Here is a 12,685-nt window from a genome sequence, read left to right as displayed (position 1 = left end):
TAGCATTTTTCTTATAGTAAATCTGACTTTGATGAGTGCTAAACTTGCTGGGTGTCTAAATAGCTAGCCCTGTGATGCCGGGCTATCTACTGAGAATATTGCAAAATGTGCTTTCACCGAAAAGCTATTTTAAAATCGGACATATCGAGTGCATAGAGGAGTTCTGTATCTATAATTCTTAAAATAATTGTTATGCTTTTTGTGAACGTTTATCGTGAGTAATTTAGTAAATTCACCGGCAGTGTTCGGTGGGAATGCTAGTCACATGCTAGTCACATGCTAATGTAAAAAGCTGTTTTTTGATATAAATATGAACTTGATTGAACAAAACATGCATGTATTGTATAACATAATGTCCTAGGGTTGTCATCTGATGAAGATCATCAAAGGTTAGTGCTACATTTAGCTGTGGTTTGGGTTTATGTGACATTATATGCTAGCTTGAAAAATGGGTGTCTGATTATTTCTGGCTTGGTACTCTGCTGACATAATCTAATGTTTTGCTTTCGTTGTAAAGCCTTTTTGAAATCGGACAGTGTGGTTAGATTAACGAGAGTCTTATCTTTAAATGGTGTAAAATAGTCATATTTTTGAAAAATTGAAGTAATAGCATATCTAAGGTATTTCAATAACGCGCCACAGGATTCAACTGGCTGTTGAGTAGGTGGGACGCAAGCGTCCCACCCAGCCCATAGAGGTTAATGTGACTGACTTAAGTTTGAAAGCACAGGAGAAAATGTTTAACCTCATAGCACCTATAACTGATGTAGGGTGGGCCAGTACCAGTAAAGGATGCATACGACAGAAATTACCACAAAGGGTGGTTAGGAACTTGCGCCCTGGGGTTATTGGTCCAACCAGTTCGAGTTAGTCATCAGAGGCCAGTTATAGGAGGCTAAAGTAGGCACAGGAGGAGTTTTGACCAGGATGGGAGTAGCTTTACAAGATGGATGCTATTGGCATCCTCAGGGAAGTTCCAGATGAATACAAAGCTATGAATCAAATATGTGAAGGCTTTAACACTACATTATTTTGGTGGTTGACAATAAATAGAAATGTGGATTGGATTAATGACATCTTTAATAATCAACAGAGATTCATGAATGAAAACGGGGATGCAGTAAAGAGGTTCTCTGACCAATTATCCGCCACCTCCCTCATGACCTGGTAAAATAGACTGACTCTCGATATGTTATTGGCAGAAGAGGGCAGTGTAGGTAGAATGATTAGGTTCAGCGCTACACGTACATTCCTGATAACACATCCCATGTTTGGGAAATGGAAAAGTGTTGTAAGAACTGTATTATGGGCTGCTTTCACCCATATGAGTGTGTTTGTGTTGTGTGGATGTTGTCTCGTCCCATGTGTGAGAGGTTTAATCACCAGGACTCTAGAGAGATCGATGACGCAGCAGATGGTGAGATATGGACCAATTCCGAGCTCCGATCAGTGGGATGGCGAATGCGGGCCTCCAGGCCAGGAAGATGGCTCCGTTTCTTTCAATAACGAGGAGCCAATGTTTGATGAAACAATTTTCAACGTTTAGATAGAATTTTCAATGTTTTGATAGACTGTTCCTTTAATGAAAATGATGATGAAAATCCTGAATCGAAGTGTCATAATTGGAAATAGGCCTAGGACAGTAATGGAGGAGTAGGAGGAATATTCATGTATTGGTTTTGTTTAATCCTTGTATCACAATTAATTTCCATATAGCGTGTGATTAGTTGTATTTCCATATAGCGTGTGATTATTTGTATTTCCATATAGCGATTATTTGTATTTCCATATAGCGTATAATTATGTGTGATTACATATAGAATGTGATTAGTAGGGTTCTCATATAGCATCTGATCATCATGGTGAATTATTGAATCATTTAAGGGTGGAATTGATAAGAGAATTATCTAATAAAGGTAAATGAATCAATAAACCATGATGAATTATTAGTCATACAGCAGGGTTAATGAATAATCAATGTAATGATCAATGTAGGGATCGATTGGTCTGATTAGTTCCGGAAAGTCCAGGAACCACTGGAGAGGGAAAGAAATGTGTGTATGCAATTAGTATAGCTACAGAAGCAGATGGTCAAGGGAGTAAAACTTCAGAGAGTTCCTAACCTTGAAGGAAAGGAACAGGCTGAGCCAGAAGGTGATAAACAGAGTGAGAAGTTTATGGGGGTTGCAGGTCACCAACGGATTGTGTGTAAATGCATGTGCGTAAGTAAGCAAGAACTATATAATGACTGTTTTGTTATCCTGACGCCAGAACGTTCTCTGAATAAAGCTACAGAAACCTTTTGCAGAAAGCTGAGTCCTTGCCTAATTATTTTAACCCATTGTCTTACAAACCTTGGGCATTAGTTAAGGCGAATTGATTATTGATTATTATCATCAAGATATAAAATTCCTTTAACAGTGGTGTTGGAGGGCCAGTAGGAGTCACTCTTTCCTCTGGTCTAAAATAATATCCCAGGACAGTGATTGGGGACATGTGCTGTCTTTCGGGTGGGACGTTAAACAGGTGTCCTGACTCTCTGTGGTCACTAAAGATCCCATGGCACTTATTGTTAGAGTAGGGGTGTTAACCCTGGTGTCCTGGCTAAATTCCCAATCTGGCCCTCATACCATCACGGTCACCTAATCATCCCAAGCTTACTATTGGCTCATTCACCCCCCCTCCCCTGTAACTATTCCCCAGGTCATTGCTGTAAATGAGAATGTGTTCTCAGTCAACTTACCTGGTTAAATAAAACATATGCTTCTAAATAGCACTTTCGGTTTGAACGGGAATCCCGGTAATTTCTTGCAATTTGGTAGAAAATTGGTAGATTCTCTGGAAAAGATATGTCCCTACATGACCAATGAGGCCTACCCTCCTCCCCCAGCCATTGGGATGAACTTTGCGGGACCCCCACCCGAATACTCTACCAGGTACGGACGAGACATGGAGACAACTGTTCCTTTAATGTTTTGTACTCATCTCATTAAAAATGGATTCATACTAAAGACTAGGTCAGAATACATTTGGACTCCCTCGCTCTTTGTCTTTCCCTCTCAAATCAACTCTTTACCGTGAAATGCTTGCTTACGAGCCCACCCCAACGATGCAGAGAACAAAACTATAGAATATATATATATAATATATATACACTGCTCAAAAAAATAAAGGGAACACTTAAACAACACAATGTAACTCCAAGTCAATTACACTTCTGTGAAATCAAACTGTCCACTTAGGAAGCAACACTGATTGACAATACATTTCACATGCTGTTGTGCAAATGGAATAGACAACAGGTGGAAATTATAGGCAATTAGCAAGACACCCCCAATAAAGGAGTGGTTCTGCAGATGGGGACCACAGACCACTTCTCAGTTCCTAGGCTTCCTGGCTGATGTTTTGGTCACTTTTGAATGCTGGCGGTGCTTTCACTCTAGTGGTAGCATGAGACGGAGTCTACAACCCACACAAGTGGCTCAGGTAGTGCAGCTCATCCAGGATGGCACATCAATGTGAGCTGTGGCAAGAAGGTTTGCTGTGTCTGTCAGCGTAGTGTCCAGACTATGGAGGCGCTACCAGGAGACAGGCCAGTACATCAGGAGACGTGGAGGAGGCCGTAGGAGGGCAACAACCCAGCAGCAGGACCGCTACCTCCGCCTTTGTGCAAGGAGGAGCAGGAGAAGCACTGCCAGAGCCCTGCAAAATGACCTCCAGCAGGCCACAAATGTGCATGTGTCTGCTCAAATGGTCAGAAACAGACTCCATGAGGGTGGTTTGAGGGCCCGACGTCCACAGGTGGGGGTTGTGCTTACAGCCCAACACCGTGCAGGACGTTTGGCATTTGCCAGAGAACAAAAAGATTGGCAAATTCGCCACTGGCGCCCTGTGCTCTTTACAGATGAAAGCAGGTTCACACTGAGCACGTGACAGACGTGACAGAGTCTGCTGACGCCGTGGAGAACGTTCCGCTGCCTGCAACATCCTCCAGCATGACCGGTTTGGTGGTGGGTCAGTCATGGTGTGGGGTGGCATTTCTTTGGGGGGCCGCACAGCCCTCCATGTGCTCGCCAGAGGTAGCCTGACTGCCATTAGGTACCGAGATGAGATCCTCAGACCCCTTGTGAGACCATATGCTGGTGCGGTTGGCCCTGGGTTCCTCCTAATGCAAGACAATGCTAGACCTCATGTGGCTGGAGTGTGTCAGCAGTTCCTGCAAGAGGAAGGCATTGATGCTATGGGCTGGCCCACCCGTTCCCCAGACCTGAATCCAATTGAGCACATCTGGGACATCATGTCTCGCTCCATCCACCAATGCCACGTTGCACCACAGACTGTCCAGGAGTTGGCGGATGCTTTAGTCCAGGTCTGGGAGGAGATCCCTCAGGAGACCATCCGCCACCTCATCAGGAGCATGCCCAGGCGTTGTAGGGAGGTCATACAGGCACGTGGAGGCCACACACACTACTGAGCCTCATTTTGACTTGTTTTAAGGACATTACATCAAAGTTGGATCAGCCTGTAGTGTGGTTTTCCACTTTAATTTTGAGTGTGACTCCAAATCCAGACCTCCATGGGTTGATAAATTGGATTTCCATTGATTATTTTTGTGTGATTTTGTTGTCAGCACATTCAACTATGTAAAGAAAAAAGTATTTAATAAGATTATTTCTTTCATTCAGATCTAGGATGTGTTGTTTAAGTGTTCCCTTTATTTTTTTGAGCAGTATATAATATATATATACAGTACCAATCAAAAGTTTGGACACACCTACTCATTCAAAGGTTTTTCTTTATTTTGACTATTTTCTACATTGTAAAATAATAGTGAAGAACTCAAAACTATGAAATAAGACATATGGAATCATGTAGTAACCAAAAAAGTGTTGAACATATCAAAATCAATTTTATATTTATATAGACTCTTCAATGTAGCCACCCTTTGCACACTCTTGGCATTCTCTCAACCAGCTTCACCTGGATTGCTTTTCCAAAAGGACAGATTTCCACCGGTCTAATGTCCATTGCTGGTGTTTCTTGGCCCAAGCAAGTCTCTTCTTCTTATTGGTGTTCTTTAGTAGTGGCTTCTTTGCAGCAATTTGACCATGAAGGCCTGATTCACGTAGTCTCCTCTGAACAGTTGATGTTGAGATGTGTCTGTTACTTGAACTTTACAGCAGAGGTAACTCTGGGTCTTCCTTTCCTGTGGCGGTCCTCATGAGAGACATAGCGCTTGATGGATTTTGCAACTGCACTTGAAGAAACATTCAAAGTTCTTGCCATGATATGCCTTCCCTGTAGCTCAGTTGGTAGAGCATGGTGTTTGCAACACCAGGGTTGAGGGTTCGATTCCCACGGGGGGGCCAGCACAGGAAAAAAACAATGTATGAAATTGTATGAAATGTATGCATTCACTACTGTAAGTCGCTCTGGATAAGAGTGTCTGCTAAATGACTAAAATGTAAAATGTAAAAAATATGGACTTGGTATTTTACCAAATAGGGCTATCTTCTGTATACCACCCCTACCTTGTCACAAAACAAGTGATTGGCTCAAACGCACTAAGAAGGAAATAAATTCCACAAATTAACTTTGAACAAGGCACACCTGTTAAATGAAATGCATTCCAGGTGAGTACCTCATGAAGCTGGTTGAGTGAATGCCAAGAGTGTGCAAAGCTGTCATCAAGGCAAAGGGTAGCTACTTTGAAGAATCTCAAATATAAAATATATTTTCATTTGTTTAACACTTTTTTGGTTACTACAGGATTCCTTATGTGTTATTTCATATTTTTGATGTTCTACAATGTAGAAAATTGTAAAAAAAATAAACTTTTGACTGGTACTGTATATATTGTAACGCGAGGAATAAAATACCCAAGAATAAAGCTATATACAAGGAGTACCAGTTCCAGATCAGTGTGCAGGGGTACGAGGTATTTGAGGTAGATATGTACAAGAAGGCAGGGTAAAGTGACTAGGCATCAGGATATATAATAATAATAGCAAAATAAAGAACAGAGCAGCAGCTGCAAATGATGTGTGTGTTTGTGAGAGTGTGTAATGTGTATGCATGTGTGTTTGGGTTGTGTCGGTTTGTGTGTGTGTGTGTGTGTGTGTGGGAGTGTGAATGTAGTGTGTGTGAGTGTGCATATGCTTTGTATACAGTCTAGTGATTGTGCGTAGGGTCAGAGCAAGACCCTTTAACTTTTTGAGGATGCGAGTGCCCATGCCAAATATTTCAGCCTCCTGGCGCGCCCTCTTCACGACTGTGCAGGTGTGTGTGGGCCATGTTAGGTCGCCAAGGAACAGCCCTGTTGATGTGGATGGGGACGTGCTCTCCCCCTCTTGCTCCTGTAGTCCACGATCAGCTCCTTGGTCTTACTGGCATTGAGGGAGAGGTTGTCCTGGCACCACAATGCCAAGTCTCTGACCTCTCATCGCCTTCGTGTCGTCAGCAAACTTGACACACTGGGTCCCGACACACTGGGTCCCAACCCACTGGCTCCAACCTCCTGTCTCCAACCCTCTGGATCCAATCTCCATCTCTTCATTACTTGGTTATGAAAACCCCCTGGCCCCAACGCACTGGCCCAACCTCTCTTCATTACTTTCTTATGAAAAATCCCTGGCCACAACACACTGGTCCCAACCCCCTGGTCCCAAACCCCTGGCCCAACCTCCATATCTTCATTACTTGAAAGGAAATCATTCTCCAACACACTAGAGCTCTGTCTTTTCGTGGCGTTGTAATTGAACAGGGACTACACAGTTGAATGCGGGGAGGTGTATGTATGCATTGATTCACATCCACCCCAAGGTCCAGGAGTTGCTTGACCGTGCTGATCATGCCGCTGAAGGCTGCAGAGTGGAGAGGGGTGTAGGCCTTCTTGTCTTTACAGGACACCTCTGATCCATGAGAGGCCAGCAGTTTCACCTCCTCAATGTGCACTATGGGGGAGGGGAAGAGAGACAGAGTGAGAAACAGAGATGGAGAGAGAGAGAGACATGCAAAGAGATAGGCTGAGATATAGAGGGAGAGAGGTTAGTTTACAGTGGTACACAGCACCATTAGCAATACCTACATCGTGTTAGTACAATTGAAAACCTACATCTTATCAACATACTTAGTCCATCATTCTGACATAATAACACACTAGAGGTAGACCATACAGCTGAGCTGTGAGGGTAACACACAGCCAATTCATTCACTCACTGGGATAAGGACATTAGTCAGAATGTAAATGATGTGGTCAACTCATTACCCATGTAAGCAGCCCAGTGGATTGCTCGGCGGTCCTTCTTGTCAAAAGCATTAATGTTGGCTCCTCTGGAGAGAAGCAGCCTCACCATCTAACAGGAAAAGGAGAGAGAAACAAAACACAGGCTGAGGAAAACTAAAGCAAAATCTGCAAAAATCTGGCATCAAAGCCTCTCTTGAACAAACTCAAGCATACAACTAGGGCTGTGACGGTCATGGGACTTCCGGTGTTGGTGATTGGCGTGCCGTATGTACACAGTCATCGACATAACTGACAGCCGACGGACGGACGGACGGACGGGGGAAACATTAGCAAAGGAAAACAGAGTGTTTAGGCCTAACTGTCTTGCTCATAGGCATGCGAGTCTCAAGTTAAGGGGAAGCTAATTTTCACCATAAAAAATATATAAAGCATTCTATGCATCATCACATTTACAGACTTATGTAAGATAGCTAACTATTGCTAATGTGATTAGTAAATTGGATAGTCATTATTTAGGCTAATAATATAACTCAATCACCGTTCGCAAAAAAACGGCTGTTCAATGCAGCGCGTGATGGAGTAAGGCTAGGCTAGGCTATATCAGATATGTTTCTCTTTACAGGAAAAAAAATTGGCCTTTTTAAAATATGTTTTATCGTGCAATTCTACTACACTTTATATGACTATAGAGATTAGCAGAATCTTTTTCAATATGACTTTCAAGTGGCACTGACCCAGGGATAAAGAAAGTGAATATGCACACTCACCGGGGATATAGCCAATGCCAAAAATACTGTTCGCTCAATTAAGTTGAGAATTTTGATAACTAAAAGACAGATTAGTCTTTTCATTGTCTTCTCTTTGAAGCAATAGCCAATTGCTTTCCAAACTATGTTAGCCTGAGATAGTGTTCAGTCTTTCGTGAGATGCACTGTCAGGCTCATGTAAGAAGTCATATTTACACTTGACCACGTCTGACAGACAAGGGTGGAAAAGACAAAAAACTGGTAATAACCAGGGTTGAGTCCCAAATGGCAACCCTATTCCCTATATCGTACACTACTTTTGACCTGAGCCCATAGGGCTTTGGTTTAAAGTAGTGCACGAAGTAGGGTATAGGTTGCCATTTGGGATGCATCCCCAATGTCAAAATCTCTTTATTTCAGGAATTGTATCCAAAACCCAAGTGACTTACTGTCTATTCCCATCTTGAAAGTCCACTGCACTCTGGAGGTCAGCATTTCCAATCAGCAAACGCAAACACTCTGAATGACCGTTGGTAGCTAGAGGAGGACAAACAGAGAGGATATAAGAATGTCAGATGATTGACCGTTGGTAGCTAGAGGAGGATAAACAGAGAGGATATAAGAATGTCAGATGATTGACCGTTGGTAGCTAGAGGAGGATAAACAGAGAGGATATAAGAATGTCAGATGATTGACCGTTGGTAGCTAGAGGAGGATAAACAGAGAGGACATAAGAATGTCAGATGATTGACCGTTGGTAGCTAGAGGAGGATAAACAGAGAGGATATAAGAATGTCAGATGATTGACCGTTGGTAGCTAGAGGAGGATAAACAGAGAGGATATGAGCAGATTGCTGGACGACTATAACCTTCACATGAACAGACAGATTTCTAGAACAGTGGTGTTGCTAGATGACATCCTCATGATGTTAACACAGCAGATAATAAAGAATTTTGGGGCTGAGGCCATCGAAGCCTGTCACCTGCTAGCTGTGTACCTGGCTCTGGATAGAAGTCTCCCCTGTGCACTGATGTAGGATCAGCTTACCCTCCCTAGATCCTCAATCATTAGTGGAGAACATGACAAAAAAATGACCTTAGATCAGTGTCTAGTGTGTATTTTCACACTATACCATGTAACATCCCTAGAGTGGACATTGTCGTCCTAGCAACATGACCAAACAAATGGCCATCTTGGTCAGGAAAACTTTTTAATTACAGAAGCTCTATGTGATATTCTATGTGTACATGCAGTGTGGATGGGGGTCCTCTTCAGGGTGAAGTCCTTAACCAGGATGGAGGCTCCCTGGTTGATGAGGACGTCAACACACTCCACATGGCTTTTTAAGGCAGACAGGTCCAGAGGGTGCGCCCCTGGCTGTCCCTCACGTCTAGATCCAGCAGAGACTGAACCAGAACCTCCATAGCATGGTGGTGGCCGTGGTACGCCTGAATAGAAACACAAACACAGTCTCAAGCAAAGTCCAGTGGTACGCCTGAATAGATATATAATCAATGTCCTATAGTAGACCAGTGGTACGCCTGAACAGAAATACAGTGCTAGACCTCTAAAGTAGACCAGAGTCTTTCAATCGGGAGCCCATTTTTGCTCCCGCCCAGCATCAACATCGGAGGTCCCTGCCAAGCGTGGGATTGAGAAACAAACACTCTACTTCTCCTCTGAGGTTGATTAACTCAAATGGCAAAATAAGGAAATCATCCTCATCATCACTGTGTAGAATATGCATGTATTTTACACGAATCAGGAATAGATAGGAATTTGGTGTGTGAGTCTGTCTGGACAGTCAACTTCCTGTGGAAAATCAACACCATGCCTGCTTCCCAGATAGCACCCTATTCCCTATGTAGTGAACTACTTTTGATCAGGGCCTATAAGGATCTGGTCAAAAGTAGTGTACTAAATAGGGAATAGGGTGCCATTTGTCATATGGAGACCACTACAGGAGCAGGTAGGCTTTACTCACAGCGAGGTGTAGAGGGCTGATGGGAGCTCTGACATCAAAGTCGTTCAGGATGTCTGTCCCTGAGCTTTCAATTAGTTGAGGAAAGACAAGGACGGCCAGTTCAGACTTGTAACATATTTACTTGGAAGGTTAGTCTAGTAGCATGTGTAACATGGTAAATCTCAGTGACCAGCCCCTGCAGACATACTGGGGTGTTGCATCCATACCTTAAACAAGCAAGTGTGAGGAAAAGTTACCAACTGGCACTTACCACATCTAAAGGTGTTTCACTTGCAATCTGGAAAAAGAACATCAAGAGTGACGATGCGTCCACGACAAACATGCAGCCACACCTTAAAACCTACTGTTGGGTTCTGAGAATATGAAATATACTAATTCATGTCACTGAGGGAGAGAGCTTAATGTATAACGTTTACATTATGTCAGGTTAGGGGTCACATCCACTTGAATGTCCTTCATATGACGAACCTCCTACAGAGCAAATGAGGAAAATATGATATATTATGATTTATGTTAGTAACAATACAATATGGGAATTTTATCCCAAAGCTACCTACAGCTAACATATATATATTTAAGTATGTGATCTATGTAAATAAATAAATATATCACAGCTGTAAAACTGTATGGTGGAGGCCTACCCATTTCCCAGGAGCATTGTAAAAAGTGGATTTGGGTACAGTGTTTATTTCCCCCTAATATCTTTGAAGATTCTGAGACCATTAGGGTTAAACATTACAGATATAAATGCAATATATGGAGTAGAAAAGATTGCCTGCCCACCAAAGAATCAACATATGTTCTACATGGTCTATTTCTATCTGAATGTAACACCTCAATCAAGCTTGTTAATTGATCGTTAAGTCATGTTTGTCAGGTAAACGGTCATTAGTGGCCTATATAAGCCTCATACAGGCCATGGGAAGACATTACCTGTTGATAACACAGACTATTCTCATGATCATGGGAGGTGTGAGAGAATTGCTGCTCTTTGTGATGACTGTGGGGGTTGTCAAAGGTTGGTTCACTAACGTTTTATTTGGATTGAAGGGATTTGTTTGGGAAATATGCTTAACTTTATAAGTTGGAGATTCAAATTTGACTGTCTGTTTCTTCCGCATTGGTCATCTATTATTAATATATGTAGCTATTTTGTGTGAACTCAACTTCTGTCAACACTTTCTCTCTGCAGAGGAGACTTGGAGGTAAGTGTTTCTTTCCACAACCCTTCTAGCTATGTTCTTTGTCACTGTCTATGGTGCTGCTGTGTTTGACACTCATTCAACACCATAGAGTAACTCAGTCTAAATAACGTTGTCAAAGCCTTTGATTTGGTAATTTTGCTTGTGTACCTTAACCTACGTTTTTCAGAGCTGTCATCAAATGACGTCTCCATTGAGCATGCCCTGGCCTTGCTCCGATCCATAGGGTCTGACGCTAAACAAGACAGAGAAGGTACGGCCTGAAACATATACTTTGAAAACTGTTGGGTTCAACATTCGACTGGCAATTCGGCCTAGACCGTGTGGAACAGATGTGTTGCTGTAGAATACCCAACTGTTCCTTTTGTTTTTTCTATAGAGTATTTAGAGACTAACGAAGTAGAATCCCAAGCTTCTCCAAACCATGGTAGCTCTCAGGCAAATGATGCCCTGTCCTCTGAGGAGAAGCTGAGGCGCATGTCCTCTGACGAAGCTGCGACTGGCCCGTCTGACGACGCTACCTCTGAAGCTGCGACTGGCCCGTCTGACGACGCTACCTCTGAAGCTGCGACTGGCCCGCCTGACGACGCTACCTCTGAAGCTGCGACTGGCCCGCCTGACGACGTCGCTACCTCTGAAGCTGCGACTGGCCCGCCTGACGAACTTGGCCGCTACCTCTGAAGCTGCGACTGGCCCGCCTGACGAACTGTTCGCTACCTCTGAAGCTGCGACTGGCCCGTCTGACGACCGTTGGCCGCTACCTCTGAAGCTGCGACTGGCCCGCCTGACGAACGTTCCGCTACCTCTGAAGCTGCGACTGGCCCGTCTGACGACGCTACCTCTGAAGCTGCGACTGGCCCGCCTGACGACGCTACCTCTAAGGAACTGTTCACCGCTTCATCGGAGCCCCGTTGACCACAAACATGGATATCTGACGTGGGACATGCCCGGGGTCCATGCAAGAGTTCATGGGTACTCTAGTCCAGGTTGTCTGTGTGTGTAACTGCATTTGCTTGTTTTGGCTCAATTAAACATTAACTGTAATACTTGTGTCCTCAGTATTGTTTTGGCGGTTCCTACTTGGCAACATTTATTTTGCATTATCCTGCTTCAATATATTAATACTTTGACCCCTGTGTTTAAGCTACATTTGCTCAGTGTTGGTCAATTTATGCTAGTAGCATCATGATGTGGAATGGGTTCTAGTTCATTTTAACTTGATGGTTGTGGAACACAGTGTCTGGGGTTGGTACATATGAGGATGTTGCTAGAATCGGGGTTTCAGTGCTAACTAATATCACGGTTGTCAACTTGCATTTAAATTACTCTGCTGGGTGTCTTCTCTCCTGACTGACTTGGTTTCCTATTAGTGAATGCTTACATGTGAAACCAGCTCTCGTCTCATTAGCCCATCGTTTTGGCGGTTGGTCTTCATATCCCAGTGACAATCCAAACTTTCAGGTTAAATAAGTCAATGCTAACCTGCTTTAGCTGGCAGGCTGCTAT

At 43.4% G+C, this 12,685-nt stretch overlaps 1 protein-coding gene and 1 pseudogene across 1 annotated transcript; one reads left to right on the top strand and one right to left on the bottom strand.

The window, feature by feature from the left end:
* Window positions 1-12,109, top strand: part of LOC123733370 (polysialoglycoprotein-like) — a 28,891-nt pseudogene extending 16,782 nt beyond the window's left edge.
* On the bottom strand, window positions 6,411-7,741 carry LOC106599286 (serine/threonine-protein phosphatase 6 regulatory ankyrin repeat subunit A-like). Its single transcript, XM_014190440.2, has 2 exons — window positions 7,268-7,741; window positions 6,411-6,953 (listed from the first exon to the last, which is right to left on the bottom strand). The coding sequence occupies exons 1-2, from the start codon at window positions 7,353-7,355 to the stop codon at window positions 6,610-6,612; spliced, it is 432 nt and encodes a 143-aa protein (XP_014045915.1). The 5' UTR covers window positions 7,356-7,741; the 3' UTR covers window positions 6,411-6,609.
* Window positions 12,110-12,685: the final 576 nt, after the last annotated feature.

The sequence above is a fragment of the Salmo salar genome, unplaced genomic scaffold (assembly GCF_905237065.1).
Source record: "Salmo salar unplaced genomic scaffold, Ssal_v3.1, whole genome shotgun sequence".
NCBI classification, from domain to species: domain Eukaryota; kingdom Metazoa; phylum Chordata; class Actinopteri; order Salmoniformes; family Salmonidae; genus Salmo; species Salmo salar.
This window is presented reverse-complemented; position numbering and strand designations above follow the sequence as displayed.

Excerpts from the sequence above, each read along its gene's own strand:
- LOC106599286 (XM_014190440.2), bottom strand. The coding sequence starts at position 7,355 with ATGGTGAGGCTGCTTCTCTCCAGAGGAGCCAACATTAATGCTTTTGAC. Across the intron at positions 6,954-7,267 it reads CCACTGGGCTGCTTACATGG|TGCACATTGAGGAGGTGAAA; the intron begins GTAATGAGTTGA and ends CCTCCCCCATAG.